We start from the raw sequence: 24,452 nt of genomic DNA, 5'->3' as shown, positions 1-24,452 counted from the left end.
CGTTATAGCTCATGGAAGTCACTCGTCGGTTCTGAGGTTTTCTGTAACTCTGTGTAGAGAGACTGACACTATTCTCTTCCAGCTTCCATTTCATGTCTTTCCCTGACCTCAGAATGTACTTTCTCTTTTTCGTGTTACCATGAGAGAGACACAATGCACCCTCGCCCCAGCGCCCTGCTGAGCAGGAAGACTGTGTGACCTCAAGGGGCGGGCTGGCTGGTTTCTAGTGTAAAATAAGACAGGCGGGTGTCCAGTAGTCAGGGGTGCTCTAAGGAGATAAGTAACAAAAGGAAAAAAGCCCCCTGTAAGCCTAATCCCAGGAGATGTAAATTGCTGACACTTTGTTCTACTCTCTTCCAGATTTTTCCCTCTTAAGTATTTGTAGGAAATGTAAAGGCTTTTTGAGAAAAACAGACATACTTTATGTTTTTCTTTTTTCATTTTTTTCACTTCAATGCCATATTGTGCATGTCTTTCTGTGGGTGATGATCTTACGTAGACAATTCTACTTCCCTTCCTGTTCTGAGGACAGAACTCTTGACTTGTCCTTCCTGGCTCAACCCCAGGTTACAAAGTCTGTCAGCAGATCCAATTCAGACTAGAAGATGTGCCAGCTGGACAGGGTATCCTAGAGTTCTTGGCTGTTTAATCTGTAAAAGGAGAGGCCAGGCTACAAGAGCAAGAAGGTTCTTCTACGGGATCCCAGGCTTTGAGCTCCGAGAAAGACCCTGATGAAGGGACCTGGCTTCCCCTTCACCCGGGCACCTAGAACAGTGTCTGACACACAGTAGGTCCTCGACACACAGTAGGTCCCGACACACAGTAGGTCCTCGGCACACTGTTCGTTGAGTGAACGAATGCCTGAATGAACTAGAATGTGGCTTCCTTGAAGATGGGTGACACGTTTTCTTTCCAGGTGATTCAGGCTGAACAATAAAAACAGATCCCACATTCTTCAGCCCTCATCATGCAGGGGCGAGCCACATGGCACGCGGAAGGAGCATCTGGGGCAGGTTTCCAGTCTTTGATGTGATGTGGAGGCAGACTCTTCACCTCTTCCCAGCTGGCCCCCTGACTTCCTCCTGACCAGGAGGGAGGCTGGTCCAGTGCAGCAGCACTGCCTGGATGCTGATGATGGCTCGGGTCTAGGGGGCCCTCCCGGCTTCCTGTGGGAGAGGCCCCCTTACACAGTGTATAACGGAGTCCAAGCTCCCTGCCTGCCGTGGACACAAGGGAGCCTGACACTCCTCCTGGTCTCTCCACGCGTGCTTCTCCACCTCAGTGCTCGGGGAATATTTCCCAGTAGAAATGCTGGAAATGATGGGATAAATGGATGATACCTGGTAATGGGATATTCTCATCTAGTAAAAACCTTTAATCTCTGGGCTCCCAGATGCCCCTTTTGGGTCAAGTTAATTATATTAAGTGAATCCTCAAAGCTTTAATGTTCATAACATCTTCATGCTGCTTTTCAGAAATTAATTCATTCCTTCTAGACAGGAAATTTGCAGGCTCAGACTCTGAGAAAAGGATTATATTTGATGCATTTAAGAGGTCCGCTTACATCTGTATTTCTCCTGAAATAAGCTGTTTGCCAGTGTTTATTCTAGAGAGAAAAAAAATCTTAAAATACAGCATGGCCACATCATTAAAAATTAAGATATACACTATTTGTGAAATCCTCAAATCTTAAGAGATTCTTCCTTATGAAAATGCAAGACTCTTGCTCCGTGAATTGTCTCTTACAAGTATGTGCTCTGGCTTGGGTATTCCCTGTTGTTGAATTACGGTGGAGAGGTGGGGGAGGTGTACTTGACTCAGTAGGAATTTACTTAATGTTCATTAACAAGGGCCCACAGACATCAGCTCCAGTGACCCCTTGCTGAATGCTCTGCCGGACCAGTCCTCAGTGACCTGTTCTCCCCTTCCCCTCCCCGCACCCAGGTACATACCCAGCTGTCGGTGTGTAAGACTCACCGCCCCTGTCAGATTCCGAGCTTATTAAGGAGGGTGTGGGGCAGCCACCCTCCTGTCCCCGTGTACCCTGTGAAGGATTCTGAATGCAGAAAGTGATTTATAAAGGCATACACATTCACCGTCCTTTTTCTAGCCTACCCTACACTGCCCACCTGTTCTCAGGTGGGATGGCTTCTCTGTAAGATCCCATATTAAACTGTAGTGACTGCTCCCACAAACTCTGGCCATAAAAGAAACACTGTCTTCTAGAAGAATCTCAGGTGAGCTACAAATTGGGGTTGCTGGGCCTTGGTGAGCAAACAGACATGAAGCTGTGTGGATTTTAACCAGCTGCTGGAGGGCCATTTTCTGACCCTAGGCCATGTCTTATGGGGCAGTCTGCAATGAGTATCATCCTATGAGGGTTTTAGAGCTGGTCTTTTGAAAAAGCCTCCGATGCACAAGGAAAGGGGGAAATGAGAACAAGATCCCCGTCCTGCTTGGAGGACCAGCTCCCTGTTATGAGGTGTAGGGTCCACATCGAAGGTTTTGGAAAGAGACAAACCTGCGGTCACCTCCTTTGCTGTGACACTGGCCGTGGAACTCAGACGATTCATTAACCTCTCTGGGGCCCGGTGTTCTCATATGTAAAATGGAGACACCACCAGCCACAAAGAGCTGCTGTGCACATCACGGGAGCTAAGGTACACGTGACCCCAGGGGCAGCGTCTGCCAAACTGGGACCAGGTGGAGGAGAGGGACAAGCACGGCGTGAGGGCAGAGGCGGAGGCCGGGGGCGGCCCCTCCGGATGCCTCGCTCCACAGAGCACTTGGGGTTCAGTCCTTGGAAATTTCTGTAAAATCATCTCATCTTTCCCGTTATTTCCCTCTCTGTGGTCATCGCTGGGCTCTTACATTGCCACCTGAGGTTTGCACTGACCTCCTCCCAATCTCTTCTGGAACAAAACGGTATGAATTCATTTATTTCACTCTATACATTCATTCAGGTAACACTTTCCGGGCACCACACGAGGTGCAGAGGGGATACAGTCCTGATAATCAAGCAAATAAAAATAACCAATGCTTCATAAGTTAACATTTACACCATGTCTTATGTTCTACACACAAGGGACAAATCACACCTGCTGTCTCTTTATGACCCCAAGTCATCTAACTAACCAGAGATCCAGGCATCGGGCAGACACTTCACAATATTGATAAAGTGAATGGTGATGCTCTAAGCATGATGCTTTTTTTTTTTTTTTTAATGGGGTATGGGTATAGTTGTTCTACAACGCTGTGTCAGTTTCTGCTGTACAGCAAAGTGAATCAGCTGTACCGATAGGTATACCAGCCACGTATCTCCTCTTTTTTGGATTCCTTTTCCATTAGGTCACCACAGAGCGCTGAGTAGAGTTCCCTGTGCTATACAGTGGGTTCTCCTTAGTCATCTATTTTCTATATACTGTCAACAGTGCATATATGTCAACTGCCACCTCCTAATCCATCCCACGCCTCCTCGGTACCCACACGTTTGTTCTCTAAGTCTGTGTCTCTCTTTCTGCTTTGCAGATATGTTCATCTAAGTTATTCTTTTCTAGATTCCACCTATATGCATTAATATACAATATTTGTTTTTTATGGCTCCCCACTCCAGTATTCTTGCTTGGAGAATCCCATGGACAGAGGAGCCTGGTGGGCTACAGTCCATAGGGTTGCAAAGAATCAGACACGACTGAAGTGACTTAGCACACACATGCATATGCCAGTCTCTAGGTCCATCCACGTCTCTGCAAATGGCAGTTTTGTCCCATTGTATGGCTAAGTAATAGCCAAAAATGCTGCATTACCCGTTTACATTGCTTTATGGAGTTTGACCCCTGGAAACTTAGTCTCTGTTGGGTGCCATGATGGAATCCTTGAGCTAGTGCGGTTGGGAATAAATCACTTCCAGAGATTAAGTTACTACCCAGAAGGAGAGCTATGAAAAGACCCAGATTAGCAGAAGATCTGCTAAGACCATGAACAAGCAGAGAAAGGAAACTTGCCATATTTTGCTTGGGAGCTCCAAATTGCAACCCCCTTGCCTATGCCTGGGGCATTCCACAGTACCTAGAATAAACATCCAACCACCAGCGGTGTTAATTTAAATCTCGAGTGTTCATATAAAAATTAGAGAATGACCTTGCTCCATGGTCCTATTCATCTTCTCTGTTCATCAAGTAGACGAGTCAGGTGGAGGGGAAGGGGAAAGTGGAGGAGCCCTTGTTCTTTCTCTAAACTCTGTCGAGCGCGGATTCAAAGGAGGCAGGAGGCAAAGATTCTCGGTGAATCTGAAGCTCTAACAGCAGAGGAAGATGATGCAAAGAGTAAAGGAGACCACGGGTTTGCCTGAGAGTCAAGCTGAAATGCAAGGTTCTTTTTAGCCTTTAATACATTGCATCCCCTCGTAGGCACTTAAGGACTTATTCTAGTCCTGTCCATGGGATTCAGGCATCAGGAAGAAAGGATTTTATCAGCTTACAGAAGAACTCAGAGAGGCATTGATGTGGTCATTGTTTCTCATGTCCATTAGCTGATAAATGAGCAGATTCTAATTTGCAATCCATTTGTTTGTTTAACCTGACTTATTTGGGGCTCTTAACACCAAATTAAGTTTTAAAAACCCAATAATTTGGTTTAAGAGTGAACACCAACCTAGGCATTTTGTGTTTAGTAAAAACCTATTTTCATGTGAGGATTCACTGAGAAGAAAGTTGGAAAAGAAAACATCCCACAAAAGGCTGGTATTAATATTACATTATGTTGACCTTTATCCCCCAGATTTCACAAAAAAGATGCCTTCTGACAAGCTGGCCACAGCATATCCTCTGCATGTTGCTTGTATTTATTCACAGGCCGGTTGCCTGGGTCTCATTTCCGAGGCAATTTGAACAAGGTACCAAAGGGCTAAAATGACTTCTAAGATGCACTTCTGATCTCCGGCTATCGCTCTATGATCCATGTGACCAGAGGGGAGAATGGGACAGCGAACAGCAGGGTCTGTATACATTTGCCCTTCAAAAATTCCTGATGTGCAACTTATCAATCCCCAAGCAGACAGCCTGGACTCACTGCACATTTACCAGTAAACTGCCAGATTAAAAACAAAACTCGGTCCTAAAAATAATCATCCAGCAACATTATTCTTGTTAGGTTTATGTTTGTTTCTTAGGCATCTGCCTGTGCAGATCACAGCTATCTTAAGGAAAGTATCTGGTGCCAAGAGGTGTTTGAGCTGAGGCTGAGAAGCTAACAGAGAAAACAAGTCCAACAGCAAAAGGGAACAAATAACCTGGTGGAAGAAGCAGAGCTCACAGGCCACCTGGCTGCCCCGTGGAGCCTGGGGTGGGGGCGCGTGAGACTGCTGACCGCCCCCCACCCCATACCTGGGGGCGTGCGGGACTGCTGACTGCCCCCCACCCCATACCTGGGGGCGTGTGGGACTGCTGACCGCCCCCTACCACATACCTGGGGGCATGTGGGACTGCTGACTGCCCCCCCACCCATATCTGATACTTGGCATTTCTGCTGTGACCCTCAGGCTCACATGAGACCAGCAGCAAGAGGTGAGGGTGTATGAGCTTAGAGAAAACACGGGTGCTTCGCAGACACGTCCAGACTCCCACTGTCCATAAGGATTCAGCCTCACAGTGACTCAATCCATGCCCTCGTATTTAACGAACAACCTTTGCACTGAATTCTGGGCACAGTCTCAGAAGGCATTTTCAGTGTTAAGTCAGACAGAACCCTTAAAAAGACTAGTTCTGTCACTTGTAAGCTGTGTGGCCCAGGACAAGTGACCGAATCTCTCTGATCCCAGGAAGCCTTACCTGCTACACTGGTGTTACTAGGAAGCATTCTGCTACTTTGTCGTTTCTGAGGTTTGTTCTATTTCTCTCATATATTTGGTGGAGATGAAAGCCCCATCTAAGGATCTGATCTGGGAAAAACTAACAAAATGAAGTCGCTTGGCTGTTCCTTGCTTTGCAAAGGGCAAGGGTCCCAGAAATGTGTCTTTTCTTTGGAAAAACTCCTTAATTTGACTTTTTAGCTGTTGCTGAGAAAGGCTGCCTGGCACCCCAGGCAGGACCTTGGAAAGGAGGGGTGCCTAGCAGGCTAAAGTCATCTGCATAATGACCCTGAATAAACAGTTGTTTGTTTTTTCCTCTGGGAGAGGAGACTGTGCAGGAGCCCAGGATGTTCAGAGAACTAAAGGGTCTGAACACAGAAGAGAAGCCTCTGACCCAAGAAACTGTTTCCGCTGGGACCGATGGGGGTCAGTCTGAGAAGAAGTCAGAAAACAAAGCATTGAGAAGGCCAGCGGACTGTTCATAGGACCTGAGTTCATGTATATGCTTCTGGGTGATCCCACGTAGCTAAAAGACTTCCCGTGGAGGTGGTGACAGTCCATGGCCCCTCATGGGGTGGCTTTGAGTGACTCGTGGAAACAGGGCATGTTAAGGACTTAGCACATTTTGCATGTAATCAATAAATGACAAGGACAGAAATTATGTCATCATTGTTGTTCAGTTACTAAGTCGAGTCTCTCTTTGCAACCCGATGGACTGCAGCACGCCAGGCTTCCCTGCCATTCACCATCTCCTGGAATTTACTCAGATTCATGTCTGTTGAGTTGGTAATGCCATCCAACCATCTCATCCTCTGTCACCCCCTTCTCCCCCTGCCCTCAATCTTTCCCAGCAACATAAGCGAGGTGAACAAATCTAGAATCAGGAGCTTCTCTACCATCTATTAGATTCTCCCTACTAAAGCAGGAAAATAGAATCACCTACGTCATTATCATTATACACATATGTGTGATTTCTTTCAATGGCAAGAGTTACCACAGATAAAGAACCTGGTATTGTTCCATCAACCAGAAGTTTATTTACCCACAGTCCTGGGCCATGAACACTTGATTTGCCCAACTGCTGAGTCATCATTCAGTCAAGTCATATTCACAGAAACTCTATCACATGCCAGACGCTCTGCTCCAGGAGGGGAACAGGACACTCACAGCCCCAAGAAGCGTGCTTTCCAGGGTAAGGCAGCACTTGCGCTAAGTCGCTCAGTCATGTCCGACTCTTTGCGACCCCATGGACTGCAGCCCGCGAAGCTCCTCTGTCCTTGGGGATTCTCCAGACAAGCATACTGGAGTAGGTTGCCATGCCCTCCTCCAGGGGAATCTTCCCAACCCAGGAATCGAGCCCAGGGTAAGGCAGAGATGGAAACAAACAGCTAAATGCAAATTAGACGCACCGTAGGCCTAGGGTTGAAGGGCCATTGGAGATTATACTCAATCATGGACGAGATCAACTGATTCATTTTATATTAATTAAGGTGATCAATGTTTGAAAAGATGTCAGTGATAATTAATTAGCCTCTAGTAGACTGATGAGAGTAAGGACTTGGGATAATTTAATTGAGACAATAAATGATATCGTCAATGCTTGTATGAGGGTCACTGCATTCAAGGATGTAGAATCTCTAATTAATAGAACTTTCCAGTTTGCTTTAAAAAGACCATTCTAGACTCAGAGGAATATCACCTCTGGGTTCAATAGCTTCAAAAGTGGGGCTTAGGGAACTTCACAGGCCGCTTAATTTGCATGAAAGTAAAATAAAACAAGGCTGGTTAGTCCCGGTTTGTGGGCTGTGGGGGTGAAAGCACCCTTGACATTCCACTGTCAAGCAGATCGCCTGCCCTGCACCTTGGTCTGGTTTAAAGGCGGGCCATCAGCAGTGACACGTGGAACCTCAGGGCATGTCCTGAGTGATGTGGGGGGAGATGTTCAGGAGAAGCCCCCAGTCAGGCCTGGAGCCCTGGAACAGCCACAGAATATTCTGGAAACTGTCTCTCCACCTCACTGAGGATGCAACATAACATGCAAATTTCACTTGAGATCTCTTTCTCAAGAAAAAAATGTGCATCCACGTGTGTGTATTTTCATATATCCAAAAAAAGCCTGTCTCTCTGTAATGCAAAGAAACAAAGTTGAAATAGGATTTCACTCATTGCTTTTGCCAAGGGTCTTCATTCAGTTCAACAAAACAGAGGCTGTATCTAAATTTTCCAGGGAAGAGGCACTTGCCAACTGAAAAGTGAGGAAAAGATTCAGAACACGCCTCTCTCTGCTGGGAGCATGTTGGCCCGCCTAAGCCTGAAGAGATGCAACTCCTCAAAGGAATTACTACCAGCAGAAGGGCCCCCCTCAGACAGAGGACCAAAAGCAATGAGCATGATGTCCACATAGCATTCGGGGCCTCCGAAGGGAGGAACCAGGCCTGTCCCCCTCTCTGCCCCAATCACTCCTTTAGCTGCTAGTAAAGCAGGTCCAGCCTTGCAGAGTGGGGACCCCACGGCTGGGGACCCTAAGACGATAATCCAGGTGATGCTCAGATGGAACTTTTACAGAGTTCTTCAAAGAGCAACTGCGTCTCCTTGGGAAAAGTCAGAGAGAATTTATTTTGGATCAAGCCATAAAGAGTGAATGAGGGTTTCTGAAGCACAGAAGTATTGAATAAAAGCACTTTCATATACACAGAGAGAGGGAGAACAGAGAAAAAAAACTCAGTTATTGAATGTAGCTATTGTTCTCATTTGTTAAGTTGCTATTATTGCTTCTACTGCCCTGGGCACTGCTACAGCCTTTCCAAGGCTTCCTGCAGGTGTTCATAACTCCAAGGGACAGTTAGCAGACAATCGTTTTAGCGCTCACACTGGAAATGTGGGAGCTGCATTAAGAAGAAGGCAGGACGATGCCGACAGGGCTGCTGACAGCACCTTGGTCTGAGGATACATATACAGGAGTGCTGGTGGGAACAAGCTCCACGGCGCTAAGGCAGTCTGAGGTGTAGCTGGCCTCACGCCAGACAACTAGGTTTCTCTTCTCCTGAGCAAGGGGAAATCTCAAAAACTACAACAAAAACAAGAGAAAGTATTCAATAAATTGGGGCTTTACCCAAACGTGTACGCTAACCGTATTTCATCTGTTTCTCACGGGCTTTAACCAGGCACAGGGATGCTCTTCCATATGCATTCTGCGTAAGGACTTCAAATGATAACTACTCTTACGTCCATCCGAACCCAGCCATGAATGGACATTTTCACTTTTTGAGACCTGTCGTGTCTGGGCATTCCTCTGCAGTGACTGCAGGCTGATGGGTACAGGTGGCGCCAAACAACCCTTAGGGGAACTTTTTGACTCCGTAATTCTAAAGACTTAATAGTTTCAATTGAAAAATGTAGCTTTCAAAAGGCAGCAGAAATACCCAAACCATTTTAACCTGGAATCCCCTCTTCATCCAAACCCCCCTGAGCTTTAGAAAAAGAAATCCATCTGGTCTTTCAGAATAACAATAGAGAAGAGAAGAAAGTAAATATGGAAATCAGGCTGCTTTGAGCTTTGCGTACTGTCTCAATTTTATCTTCTAAAACATATACTTTTCCAGGATCAACCAGCCAGCTGATATTTCCCGACATTCAAAGGAAGTAATTTTGTCCAATTTTACAGTCTCTCTTGTGTTGCATCCGAGAGACAGAGAGGGCTCCTCCCTCACGGCGCCTGGATGAATGGAAATGAGAACCAACAAGCAGTGGAGAGACGCCAGAGCCAGCCGCCACCACGGGCTTTCGGCACGCTCCACTGAAGTCGAGAGAGAGAGCGGACGGGGAGCTCAGGCCTTGCCTGGGGCTTGCAGACAAGCCCATCCAGCCCCGGGCCCGGCTGCACCCTGAAGACTCCGGGCAGGGACAGCGGGTCCCCAACGGGTTCACGTGCCTCGGCTTGCTCAGGCCACAGCGTGCGGGCTCATCAGCCCGTTGCCAAGGTTCAGCCCAGGCCGCCTTCCTAAGAGGGAATCTGCAGCAGCAAACATGCTTCCTGAGAAGGTGTGCCATCCAGGAGTCTCTGGGGGTGCCGTGGCTTCAGGCTACCTGTGCAGAGCAGCCGACCCCACAAACACAGACGGAGATTGTTTTCCTGTTGTTGGCAAGTGTGATGAGCAGCAAGAAAACGTCGTCTGCATCACCGACTCAAAATGAACATGAAATTGAGCAAACTCTGGGAAACAGTGGGGGACAGAGGAGCCTGGTGTGCTACAGTCCATGGGGTCGCAAAGGGTCGGATGTGACTTAATGACTGGACAACAGCAGCAAATACAAATATCACACCCTGTTTTGGGAATTAGCCTTCCCTCCATTACAGTCTGAAACAGGGTTAGTAACCTCAGATATGCAGATGACACCACCCTTATGGCAGAAAGTGAAGAAGAACTAAGGAGCCTCTTGATGAAAGTGAAACAGGAGAGTGAAAAAGTTGGCTTAAAACTCAACATCCAGAAAACTAAGATCATGGCATGTGGTCCCATCACTTCATTGCAAATAGATGGGGAAACGATGGAAACAGTGACAGACTTTATTTTTCGCGGGGGGGGGGGCTCCAAAATCACTGCAGATGGTGACTGCAGCCATGAAATTAAAAGACGCTTGCTTCTTGGAAGAAAAGCTATGACCAATCTAGGCAGCACATTAAAAAGCAGAGACTTTACCAACAAAGGTCCGTCTAGTCAAGGCTATGGTTTTTCCAGTGGTCATGTATGGATGTGAGAGTTGGACCATAAAGAAAGCTGAGCACCGAAGAATTGATGCTTTTAAACTGTGGTGTTGGAGAAGACTCTTGAAAGTTTGTTCGACTGCAAGGAGATCCAACCAGTCAATCCTAAAGGAAATCAATCCTGAATATTCATTGGAAGGACTGATACTGAAGCTGAAACTCCAATACTTTGGCCACCTGATGTGAAGAACTGACTCACTGGAAAAGACCTTGACACTGGGAAAGATTGAGGGCAGGAGGAGAAGGGGAGGACAGCAGATGAGATGGTTGGATGGCATCACCGACTCAATGGACATGAGTTGGAGTAAACTCCGAGAGTTGGTGATGGACAGGCAGGCCCGGCATGCTGCGGTTCATGGGGTTGCAAAGAGTCGGACACGATTGAGTGACTGAACTGAACTGATTTACTGAGAGCCTAGTGAGACATTAACATGATCATGGAAATAGACATTTATTTACATTGAAATACGTTTATGATAATGTGTTATAACCTTTCCCCCATGTAATAAATATGGTCAGCATTGTCCCACAAATTATATCTAAAAGGATAAATATGAAAATGTAATCTTATTACAGGGGGTTTATTTTTATCCTTTAAAATGGCATTGTCTGTTTCCTACTTCAGTACAGTAAGTATGTGACTCAGGTGTGATAAAATCTTGATACGACACATACACCAAGGCTCTCATGGCGCCATCTCACTACTTCTACCCTCAGTTCCAACAGATCACACTGAACCCTCTGTTTCTCTAAACTTAACCCTTTTTCACTGGCCACCATCCTCTCCCAAGAGCCTGCATCGCCTGGCCCTACGCTGTCCCCCTCTGGGCTCATGGGTGCTCTTCCCCTGTGGCTGCACACTGTTCATGGGTATCCTAAGGAGGGTCCGGCACCGGGGCCTCTGTGGCTGCTGCTCCACACAGCATGGGACCCTCTCCCCGGAGAGCTTCCTTGCAGGGTTCCCACAGTCAGATGTCTGCTTAAACCAACTTCATCAGAAAGAACTTCCAACCACTCCACGTAAAGTAGCAGGTCCATAAGCTTCCTTATCTTGAAAGGTCAGTTGTTTACGTCGCAGACGGGACAATGTTCAAGAAGGGCCAGCAGATGGCCACAGACTGGTCGCTTTGCTCAGGACCCCAGACACCGAAAGGCCACAGACTGGGCACTTTGCTCAGGACCCCAGACACCGAAAGGCCACAGACTGGGCACTTTGCTCAGGACCCCAGACACCGAAAGGCCACAGACTGGGCACTTTGCTCAGGACCCCAGACACCGAAAGGCCACAGACTGGGCACTTTGCTCAGGACCCCAGACACCGAAAGGCCACAGACTGGGCACTTTGCTCAGGACCCCAGACACCGAAAGGCCACAGACTGGGCACTTTGCTCAGGACCCCAGACACCGAAAGGCCACAGACTGGGCACTTTGCTCAGGACCCCAGACACCGAAAGGCCACAGACTGGGCACTTTGCTCAGGACCCCAGACACCGAAAGGCCACAGACTGGGCACTTTGCTCAGGACCCCAGACACCGAAAGGCCACAGACTGGGCACTTTGCTCAGGACCCCAGACACCGAAAGGCCACAGACTGGGCACTTTGCTCAGGACCCCAGACACCGAAAGGCCACAGACTGGGCACTTTGCTCAGGACCCCAGACACCGAAAGGCCACAGACTGGGCACTTTGCTCAAGACCCCAGACACCGAAAGGCAGAGGCAAAAGCACTCCACCCGTCATGTAGTGACTCCCCCTGAACCAGAGCCATGACCTGAGGGGCCACTGAGGAGCGTGGCACCGGGTCCCGTCTGCTGCCACGCCTGTCTCCAGTCCTGCATCCTTTACATGAACTGATGACAGAAAGGCCAGTGTCAGCCAGGAGTGTCTGACTGAGGATAAGATGGACACTGCGTATTCTGAAGGCAGAGGTAGCAGAAGTTCTTGATGGATTAGATACGAAGAACAAGAAAAAGAGTGGAGTCAACGATGACTCCAGGTCTTTCAGCTTGTTCTGCCAGAAGAACAAATTTCTCATCAACTGATTTGGGAGTGGCTATGGATGGGACTTCCCAGGTGGTGCTAGTGGTAAAGAAGCCAGCTGCCAATGTAGGAGACGTAAGAGACGTGGGTTCCATCCCTGGGTCGGGAAGATCCCCTGGAGGAGGGAATGGCAACCCACTCCAGTATTCTTGCCTGGAGACATGGACAGAGGAGCCTGGCGGGCTACAATCCATGGGGTTGCAAGGAGTCAGAGAGGACTGAAGTAACTTAGCACATGTATGGTGCTTTTTTTTTTTTTTTTGGCGAGGAGGGGGTGAACTCATATTTGGTGATATTAAAGTTAGGGTTGTAAGTCTGTGAGACATTCTGAGAACCTCAGAGCAGAGGTCTGGTCTGGAGAATAAGTTAGGGGTCATCAGTAGGTGGAGACTATTTTAAGTCATGAGACTAGATGAAAACACGGAGGGAGTGAGTGTAGACACTAAAAGAGAAGGGGAAGACTGAGACCCAGGCCAACCAACATCAAAAGTCAGAGACAGCCGCTCAGGAGGTAGAGACAAAACCAAGAGAATGTGATGACAGACAGGTCAAGTGAGAAAGCTGGTGCAGGCAGAGAGAGGGATGAATTGTGCCAAACGCTGCTAACGGTCAGACTAAGAAGAGGTCTGGGATGCGACCATGGAATTTAGCAACCTGGAGGTTCCTGGTGACCTCGACAAGAGAAGAGTCAGAGAGTCTTACAGGTGAAAGCCTAGCCAGCGTGGGCTTAGCAAGAGCTGGAGAAGAGCAACTGGAGATGGTACAGGGGCGCCCGTTTCAAGCTGCAAAGAACAAGAAATCGGGCAGTGCCTGGCGGGGAAGGTGGAGCCTAACTGAGTATTTTTTGTGTTTTTGGAGACCCAAGCAGCAGCATATCTGCTTGATGATGGGCATAGTCTAACACAGAGATTAAACACTGGCATCGAGAGGAGAAAGGAGATATGTGCTGCAATTATTCCCCAAGTAGGTGAGGCACACTCACCCCTAACTTCTGGAGGCTGAGTGCAGACAGGGCACACTGCAGTTTCAGGCTGGTGAGGCGCAGAGTGCATGGCAGGTGCAGACGCTGGTGGGTAAGGAGATGAGATGGTGGGAGTGTTCTTCTTCTTTCTCCTGGTAGGTTTGGCTGGGAAGTAGAATGGGAGGAAGGTTTGGAGGGTTAAGAGAGAGGGGAAGGTCTGAAACGACTCATCATCTAGGAGCTGGAAAGAATGAGTAGACGAGGAGAGCCCAGGAAGATTGATCCGTGGAAGTAAACAGGCTTAAACGCCTGAAGTAACCTAAGACCGCATCACAGAGGCCACCTCATATCACAGCATCCCAGCACAGCACACTAAGAGGTACAAAAGGTTGAGAAGTCCAATGTGGTCACTTACAAAAGACAGAAGAGTTTATTCAACTAAGCAAATATGGGGCGAGACCACACCTTGGGTAATTTCAGGAAGCACAGGCCTCTTCCTTTGCAGGTGGGAGTGGAATGGACTCAGATGCTGCCAGTCCTACTGCTCCAGACATCCAATCGGCCACCTGCAATAAGTACCTGAGGGAAGTCTACAAGGGCTTTAGGACATGAAAGAATTTGAAGGCTGTTACACCAATCATTTTCAGAAAAGGTAGAACAAAAAAGTGTCCCCAGGATGAAAGTGGGTGAGGAGAAATTTAACTCCATTTTTTTTCCCTGATAAATATAATGTATTAGTTCTACATGATTAACTCCGATATTAAACTGAAGATAATACATTTGTTATCTTTAATGGTTAATGTTCACTAAAAAAGTCAAGTCTCTTTCTTGGGGAATTGTACCATTTTTCTTGATCACTTGTATTCTGTTAGTTCAACATAGGCATCATGGGAACAAGGAGTCCTAAAATAGAGAAATTAAGGAATGGCAATAATTCTTAAATATTCATAACCTACAGTCTTGGTTAAACACACAATGTAACCAGTGAGGTTGTGGAAATTGGCTGGAGACTTTGGTTCTATACAATGTAGCTATTTATAGAAACCAATGCAGCTGTTTATAGGTTTGAATCTGAATTTTGCTACTTATTAACTGTGTGATATTGATCAAGTCATTTAAACACCCTTGGCTCAGCTTCCTCATCCATAAAATGTGAACGTGTGTCCGACTCTTTGCGACCCCATGGACTATAGCCTGCCAGGCTCTTCCGTCCGTGGGATTCTCAAGGCAAGAATACTGGAGTGGGTTGCCATGCCCTCCTCCAAGGGACCTTCCTGACCCAGGGATTGAACCCACGTCTCTTATGTCTCCTGCATTGGCATGTGGGTTCCTTACCACTAGCATTACCTTGGAAGGCCAAGTGAATAATGGTAATTATGAGAATTAATTGATTTAAAATGTGCAAAGCATTTAGCCCAGAACTTAAGATATGGGAAGCCCCCAGTAGATGACAGCAGTGATGATGGTGGTGATGATGAGATGGTGATGGTGGTGATGACAATGGCGGTGATGATGGTAATGATGGTGATGTGATGATGATGGTGGTGATGTGATGGTGGTGATGTGATGGTGAAAGCAAGGAAGAAGGAGAGGAGGTGAAGACCGAGGAGAAAGGAGGAAGAAGAGAAGAATCAGGCTGTTGCAGTGATGACAGTGGTAGATGGTTGTGGTGGTGGTGGTGACTCCAAGTCACCCAGACGGAAACTGTTCCGTGGGCAAAATGATGCCTTTTTTGGGGTCCAGCAACTTGCCTGCTACACTGTAGACACTCAATAACAACTAATTAAATGAATTAATGTTCTGATCATTTCTAAAGCTCATCTCAGCTCCATGACAATCAACAATCCTATGAAATGTAGGATTCTTTCCCTAGGTTTTCACATTTAGACTTGTAAGGTGAAAAATGAATGAATTCTTTATGGTATTCGTAAAACTCATATTGTAAGGCACAGTTAGTCACCACAAAGTCACTTCATTCACTTTAAGCTACTGCATCTTCAAGGAGCAGGAAGAAAGGGGCTGATCAGAAAGAGGAATCAGTGAAAGGAGGAGGGGGCAGTGAGACAATAGGGTGTGTATGGGGAAACACGTATGTTCCCTTAGATTTCTGATGGTGCCTGGTCTCTGGGGAGACCTGACCACTTGGTTAACCTGCAACAAAACTTCACACTGTGCTACAATTACAAAGAAAGGCTCTGCTTATGAAAGTTCCTGGACATAAAAGGCATGTTTCTTTGAACCACAGGTCGTCTTATGAGTAGATTGAACCTGCTGGGCATTTTCTGCCGGGCACAAGGCCACTTCCTGACTGCTTGTATTAACTCCCAACTTTGAGGATAGAATGAAATTCTGGTCAGAAAGCCAGCATATCTCAGGACCAGCTCCATGCCTCTGCAGCATAAATTAGTTCATGAAAGACCAACACCTTATAACAGCAACCAACACGGGTTCCTGTAGAAACTTGGGTGCCCTTGAGCCTCCAGATCTCTGCTTACACTTTTTACATTGTCTGCATAGGGAATGCTGAGGTGGGCCAAGTCAGAGGCCATGGACACGCTAATCTAAAGGCTTGCCTATATTATCTGAGCGCTCATGGGGTCTTGGCAGGGCCCCCTCCAACTGCCTCTGAACCCTGCACCTTTGAGACCGAGCGTGTGCACCATCTTTGAAACGCCTTCTCAGGAAGAACAAGGGAATCACATCCTTCCCGCACTTTGCGTCATGACTACCATTGGTCGCTCCCTGTTTTGTCTCCCAAACGATGCTGTGCTCCTTAAGAAGACAGGAATCGTCTGTTATTCCCAAGATCTGACCCAGAGCAGGTGATCAGTGCTCAACCCTCTCTCTGCGATGGGTAAACACAAACAGGAAGCAGATGCTAAGTGCCCTCAGGACCAAAGGTAAAATTATTTCCTCAAACAACAAAGACCTTGGCTCTATCAATGATTTGGATTTCTGCGTGTGCCTCCTACTGGTATTCACAATACACTGCTCTCATTTCTCCCCCAATATAAAATACATCCCCTCTGAGATTCAGCTACTCCTTTCATTTTTAAATAAGCAAATCTAAGGACCAAAAATTAATACGGAAGCCACAGTGAAGGACAAAGGAGAAGCTACTGCCCAGTGGGAGATGGAAGGCAGAGAGTCATTGCTGGTTGCTTTTCGACAGTTTGTGAAGCATAAATGGCATCTCAGAGGAGCTTGACAGCAAGAAAATATGACACAGTGTCATTCAACAAAGTCTCAGTGCAGAGCACACAAAGTGGGAAGGAAGTTAGGAGACAGGCTTCCAGCTTCAGCTGTGTCACTAACTAGCTCTATGACCTCAGAGAAGTCACTTAACCTCTCTCGGCCTCATTTACTATAAAAGCCAGGCTGTGACCTAGACCTCTAGTATTCCACTCCAAAGGTTCTCTGCCCCGAGGATCAGTTTTCAAGAGCATCCCATGGAGGCTAAGGTGAAATGAAAGCAGTATCTGTGGAGATAACTGGAGAGGTTCTAGGACCAGGCTGTGCAAGAGGGATGCAGGGAAGCCTGCGGAGGATGGGGAGCAGTCACTTACACCTTTTTCCCCCAGGACTGCACTCTAGAATTATTTCAGACCCAACTAACGGAAATAGACTATTTTGAACTAACAAATGTATTATAAACAAACTGCCTTTCACCTCCAGTTCTATGTTGCTTTGTGGTTTAAAAAAAAAAATCCCCCAAGCAAGAAAACAAGATTTTATCTAGATTGAAATTCGAGAAGAAGATCAACTTATCCACACGTGGGCACTGGAGTCCACGGTTTCCTTCATTAGGCAGCATTCTAGAAGAACCCTTTCAGTTCCTTTCGGCGCCTGGACCTAGCTGGGAGTGAAAGCGAGAGGAGTACAAAAGGGAATAAAGAAATGTGGAGAAGGGGGGAAGGCTCAGCTGTGTCTCTCCCTGTCCTGTTGCTTAGCAACATCTCACGTCTGGTTCTGAGAAGTAATGATTCAGGGAGGCGACACCGAAGACCCATTTCTTATGAAGGAGCACCCTGATTTGACCAGATACACATTTTCTTAAATGATAATAAGATGATGATCACAGCAAGAGCTCTGTGGATCCACTTCTACAGCCAGAGAAAGAAGGTGAAAGGCAAATTACAAAACCCAAGCTCTCAGAAAGCAGCAGAGAGTAGGAGAGTGATTCCCCAAATGCACCCTGGACTCACCACTTATCCACTTAGCCTCGGGGTCGTGGATTCTGAAATCTTCACTGAAGAGGTCTTCCACAGTCACCTTCTTCTTCTGAGACAGACTGTTATCTTCCGCTGGAAAAGAGCAAGGCACAGAGACAGAAAATTTTTATTCCTTGGTTAAAAAAGAGAGGACCATAAAACATTCTGATTGCCATCCAGAAACAGTATATAGTGTTAACATAATTTCTATACACGGTGCTGAACAAAAGCCAGGCATGCTTTTTGCTTTTATCAATAGCTTAGCTACCAGGTGGCTCAATGGTAAAAAAAAAAAATCCACCTGCCAATGTGGGAGACTCCAGTTTGATCTCCAGGAGAAGGAAACGGCAGCCCCCTCTGGTATTCTTGCCTGGGAAATCCCACAGACAGAGAAGCCTGGTGGGCGGGCTATAGTCCATGGGGTCATAAAGGAGTTGGACGCGCCTGAGGGACTAAACAACCCCAGCAAAGCTATCAGAGACTGTGGTGAGGGGACCACAGCACAGGAAAACGGCATCATCACGCCCTCTCTACCTGTGAAACACAAGTAACTGTATCCCTTAGATATGAAGTAAATAACGTGAAAAACTGATGGATGAGCAATAAGGTGGAAATAGTCAAAAACAAAAAAATAAAAGGATCACAACTGTATTAGGTAACCAGTCATTCACTAAGCATTTATTGCCAAGAGCAAACAACACGTTGGGTGCCTGAAATCCAAAAACAAGTAGCACATTCCTTAGGTATTTATTCTCCATATGCCTCACTTGTTCCTGGCTGCCTTCAGCTTGGGGATTAGTCCTCCAGATAACAGACATACCCCAAATTCTGTGTGCAAACTACTAGATTCTGACCCCCCCACCCCACCCGGATCAGCAGGCTTGGGAGTAAGCACCCAGGATAAGACTTGAACATCCATCCCAAGAGGAGGTATTTAGGTAATGACACCAACGGGGAGACTTTAGGAACCTGGCAGCTTTTATCCTACTTTCTAAGGCTGAAGTTTCTGGGGTTTTAGATCTGCCTCAGAGAGGTTCTCTCATTACAGGCACAAAATTTTACTCATCTGCTTGACAAGACGATAGGCTGTCCAGCCTTCTGACCAGTGAGCCTAAGCAGATTAAAGCTGGGCAGGAACAGAGACACAAACGCAGGGAACAGAACATGTGGATGTGGTGGGGGCAGGAGATGAGATGACTGGGAGATGATGGGAGGCTGGGATTGACACAGACACACGACCATGTATAGACAGCTAGTGGGAAGCTGCTGTATTGAGCCAGGAGCTTGGCTTGGTGAGGATATCTCTCCAAGGATAGAGAGGGGTGGGCTGGGGGAGGTGGGAGGGGACGCATGTATACCTACAGCTGAGTCCCACTGCTGCACAGCAGAAACTAACACAACACTGTAAAGCAACTATGCCTCTCCCCCCAAAAGCCCCACTGGACAGGACATCAAGCCACCCTCACTTCTGTTATACTGACAGAGGCGTTACCTTCATTTTATCTGATGTCCATCATTTACGTAGAATGTTTATTTATGACCCGGCCCTCTGAAATAAAAGGTGCCTCTTTTGCTGCCCTTTTCCTGAAGATTCAGGTCCTCATTTCTTCTGTTTTGGGGTGGGCTGCTGCGTGGGGTCACCGTGAGTGTTAAGGTGTGTAGGTCTGTGTGCATCCTACGTGAGGTGTTTCAGATCACCGTAATTTTACACGGCGATGTTTGGTTGTTAGGTCTGTTTCTCTTTTCAGTTCTGGCTGTGGAGCCAGCCTTCATTTCTTGGGCTTGTCATAGTGCTTGCCCTCAACAGTACCCTTTGTTTCTTTCAACTTTGTGTTCGAAAATCTGTGGCAGGTTGGGGAAACAAAAAATTTTTATATTACATAATGAAAAAATTATAATCTCTGAATGAACTCCTCAAAGCTTCTAAGATTCTAGTGTATAGATCTTGTTATATCTCCTATGGTTTCTTTTTTGTGGCCTCCCTGGGCATGAAAGATTACTGAAATTCGCAGAAACGTTGCGCACTGACTTATATCTTGCATATCAAATAGGATTAGTGCATGTAAAAGTCTTTTGAAATGTACAGAATGATGAGGTGAGGTGGCCTTCCTATTAGATCTGACGGTATGTGGAGCTCTCCCCGGTGCTGATCAAAGCAGGTTAAAACCAAGCCTAGTTCTTCCCTCTAGGACTTTCTTATCTGCCTCTGAAGCAGTCTCGAAAAAAGATACACAGCTTCAAACATGATGCATTTCAGTATGGAAAACAGACAATAAATGAAAAATTTAAAGATTACTAGACATCAATCTAATAAAGTTATACCGTGAACTAGTAATTAAGAAGTATATTTGCAACTAGTTGATAAATAAGTTCTGGAGCTCTCATGCACATTTAGTGATTAGAGACAACAAAACTGTACTATAAACATCAAACTTGGTAAGAAACTAGATCTTAATTTTTCCCACCCCAAACAAGAAGATAATCATGTGGCCTTACAGAGGGTGTTAGCTAATCCTACAAAGGCAATCATATTGCAACATATAAATGCATCAAATCAACATGCTGTACACCTTAAACGTGTGTGTTAGTCACTCAGTCGTGTCCGACTCTTTGCGACCCCATGGACTGTAGCCTGAAAGGCTCCTCTGTCCATGGGATTCTCTACGCAAGAACACTGGAGTGGGTTGCCATGCCCTCCTCCTGGGGATCTTCCCAACCCAGGGGTCGAACCCGCCTCTTTCTCATCTCTGGCACTGGCAGGCGTGTTCTTTACCACTAATGCCACCTGGGAAGCCCTAAATTTACACAGGGTCAAATATACTTCAATTAAAATATAATACATAAAATAAGAACAAGAGTAAATATGTCAGAGACACTCAAATACATGGTCAGAAAATAACTAATCATATTAAAACTTAAATTTTATCTAAGTAAACACTTCTATTCAGGGATCGTTCTAGCTCCACATTTTGGTATCCACAGGAAGCCCAATAAGAATGAAAGACTGCCATTTAAACAAACTTTGGGTCAAATATGAAAAGTCGATCTATTCACTTTCTGAAAAATTTTCTTTTCACAAACAACTGTTCTATTCATCAAAACAAAAAGTTGGTTATTTTTTTGCCACATTGCATGGCATGCTGAACTTCCCTGACCTGCGGTCGAACTCACACCCCCTGCATGGGAAGCGTGGAGTCCTAACCACTGGGCCATCAAAAATGTGTTTTATTTTTTAAAAACTACTACTTCCTTGTTTTTTTTTTTTAATACTTTAAAATCTTATATGACTTAAATAGGGATAGCCTATGGTGGCAGCATTACTGTATACACTATAAAAAGTGCTCCGTTCAAGCCAGGACATGTGCTTCTGTCAATAATCAGCTCTGCCTCCTCACGACACTCTCCGCTGGCCCCTCTGGAGCTTGACGGCTTGTTCACATGGTCAAGTACTATCTAAGTTACTGACTTACAGCCTGATGCATTCCAAAATCCTTTGAGGTGGGGACAAGCGCAAGGGACTGCCATGTTCAGAAGTCAGGCTGAGCACCATAGAATCACAAATGAAAGACCTTGTGAACGATTCTGACTCTCAGAATCTCACAGAGAAATGGAACCAGAGCTGAGAGAATGACCGCATTGCAAGAGTGACAGGGCTGAGGGTAGCAGGGGCTGATGTGCTAATATTCAAGGAGGCTGCGGAACAAATGCAGGAGGAATGCCGGAAAGAATTCTTTGAGAAAAGAACCTGCCAGCCAAGATAAAATAACGGAAGGACATTCAAGCGAGGAGGCCTGCAAGGCCATGAAGGCACTGATGACTGCAGTATTTTCAGGAAACTGTGGGCAGGTTGGTATTAGTGCAGTAGAAAGTGTGAGTTGAAAATGTCTAGTGATGAAGGTATATTCTCTCATATTTAATATTCTGAAATTCCATTAGAAAAATGTCCAGTTGTGGCTTTTCTTTAAATATCCTGCTCACCAGTCAGTACTATTTACAGTCTAAGAACTATCTTTCTCTGTATCAGGAATGTTATTAGTAGCTGTCTACTTCAATACTGCTTCTCCACCATTCCAGGCTCCACTGGACCTCACCAGGAACCTCTAGGTCTTCTGCATTTTTATGTCTCTGGGAGGATTTGCACTATTTCTTCAGCTCAATTTTTATCTATTTTTTTTCTTTAGTGTGCCAAGCTCTTTTATTTTGCTGTTTTAAATTTCTAAATAATTAATTTTAACTCCTAATATTCCTAATTAGCTCTATCAAGATCATCTGCTCGTAGGTTACAAGCTCTTTTATCAAATTGATAATTTTGAAAAAACCTTTCCGTCATTTTCTGTTGTGCCTAATAGATTTCTATTTCTCTGGTGTCAAGGTCTCATGTATGTTAAGCTGGTATACTGCTTTTAGGGGATGGTTTCTTTGGGTGCTTGTGACGTAAAGTGACAACTCTAAAATATTTTGCAGTCTTTGGAGGACTTTGACAGTGATTACCTCTCAATCCTGCAAGGAGAAGGAAGGAAAGCCATTTTATGGAAGGTAGGCTTGAGCTCCTGAGAGGTTAAGTGGCTTCTCTAATGATGTGCAGGAGGACAGTAAAGCCAGAGTTAGCCACATTTGCAGGAGAATTTAAATATTGACGTTATTCACAGAATCTGGCTTGTTCATAACACATTCCAGAGCCAGGAAGCTAATAAAATCACAAAATGCAGGTAACATTTATGATGATCCTGATAGAACACTGCTCTCCAGGTAAAAATGTTTTCTATAATAAAGAAAAGATTGGGGAAAACATTTTAAGGCACGCATTTCCTTAACTGGGAAAAACTTAGCCATCAAATCAGATCAACAATGAATGCATCCTACAATGACTGGCACATAGCAAGTGGTCACTCTGCTATGAACAGTGTGGCTGATGTCAAGTACTAAGTGCTTTTAAAACTCAAAGGGGAAAAGGACAGTGGTGGGCAAGTCAAATGTAAATCCACACAGAGACAGACCCCAGCCTGAGACTCAGAGCAAAACCACTCTTATGCTCAGAATCAGTCACTGGGAAACGTGTGTGTTATTTCTATAGAAGTTGATAATCTGTGTGCGCGTTTCCATACAAACACCTACAGAAGAGCATGTGGAAATCAATTTTTTATTTTTCAGTGTCTGCATTGTTAATTCACAAGTTCCAATGACACAGAGTTTGCTGAGGAGCAAGTCGCTGCAGCCTTTTCCATTAACAACCATCCTAACACAGCTGTGCAGAAAAAGAAAAAGCTCAGTGCACACACAGGGAACACGTCCCTTCACTACGCCTGCACGTCAGTGCTAAAGGAGTGCTCTGTGCCAGATACGGGTAGCAGTTGGGTCCAATAATTCCAATTAAATTTCTTTTCTCTTCTCTTCTAATAGAAAAAGTACAATAAATAATGATGTCTGCTGTACATACTACTCATATTTCTTCAGTAGATTCTTGTCATAATGAAAGAATAAATTTAGTTATGCTTCACTATCAACGGCTTAGGAACAACGACATTTAAACCAGGTAACATATCAACAGCCTCAGATATGCAGATGATGCCATTCTAATGGCAGAAGGTGAAAAGGAACTAAAGAACCTCCTGATGAGGGTGCAAGAGGAGAGTGAAAAAACCTGGCTTGAAACTCAACATGCAAAAAACTAAGATCATGGCATCCAGTCCCACCACTTCTTGGCAAATAGAAGGGGATAAAATGAAAGCAGTGATACATTTTATATTCTTGGGCTCCAAAATCACTGAGAACAGTGACTGCAGCCATGAAATTAAAAGACGCTGGCTCCTTGGAAGAAAAGCTATGACAAACCTAGACAGCATAGTCAAAAGCAGAGATGTCACTTTGTTGACAAAGGTGCACATAGGCAAAGCTACGGTTTTTCAGTAGTCATGTACGGATGTGAGAGGTGGACCAAAAAGAAGGCTGAGTGCCGAAGAACTGAGGCTTTTGAATTGTGCTGGAGAAGATTCTTGAGAGTCCCTTGGAATGTGAGGAGATCAAACCAGTCAGTCCTAAAGGAAATCAACTCTGAATATTCATTGGAAGGACTGATGCTGAAGCTAAAGCTCCAATACTTTGACGACCTGATGCGAAGAGCTGACTCATTGGAAAAGATGCTGATGCTGGGAAAGGGCAGGAGGGCAGGAGGAGAATGGGGCGATAGAGGATGAGATGGTTGGATGGCATCACCGACTCAGTGGACATGAGTTTGAACAAACTCCAGGAGATGGTGAAGGAGGGGGAACCCTGGTGTGCTGCTATTCATGGGGTCACAAATAATTGGACACAACTGAGCAACTGAACAACAGCAACGACACTGTGATCTAAGTTTGGAACATTTTCATCATTCCCCTCTAAGACTCCGTAACTGTTAGCAGTCACTCCCCATTTCCACCCGTTTCTTCCCAGTCCTGAGCAATGAAAGATTTGTTTTCTGTATCTATACATTTGGTTAGTATGAGTAATTCATATGGAATCATACAGTATCTTGGTCTTTTTATTGGTATATTTCATTTTCAAGTTTCATCCATGTGATAATATGTAACAATATGTTCCAGCACTTCATTCCTTTTTATAGGTGAATAATGTTTCAAACCTAATAGT

At 45.7% G+C, this 24,452-nt stretch overlaps 1 protein-coding gene across 3 annotated transcripts in view; it reads right to left on the bottom strand.

The window, feature by feature from the left end:
- The window catches only part of DPP6 (dipeptidyl peptidase like 6), a 774,296-nt gene that overhangs the window by 312,921 nt on the left and 436,923 nt on the right, over positions 1-24,452 (bottom strand). For all 3 annotated transcript variants that reach the window (XM_081537115.1, XM_081537116.1, XM_081537117.1), the window contains one exon: positions 17,820-17,918. In XM_081537115.1, coding sequence (XP_081393241.1) covers positions 17,820-17,918 — 99 coding nt within the window. The remainder of the gene's footprint in view (positions 1-17,819; positions 17,919-24,452) is intronic.

This window comes from Giraffa tippelskirchi, chromosome 10, assembly GCF_054371585.1.
Source record: "Giraffa tippelskirchi isolate mGirTip1 chromosome 10, T2T-mGirTip1v1.2.pri, whole genome shotgun sequence".
NCBI lineage: Eukaryota > Metazoa > Chordata > Mammalia > Artiodactyla > Giraffidae > Giraffa > Giraffa tippelskirchi.
The sequence above is the reverse complement of the archived record's forward strand: the minus strand, read 5'-3'. Positions and strand labels throughout refer to the sequence as shown.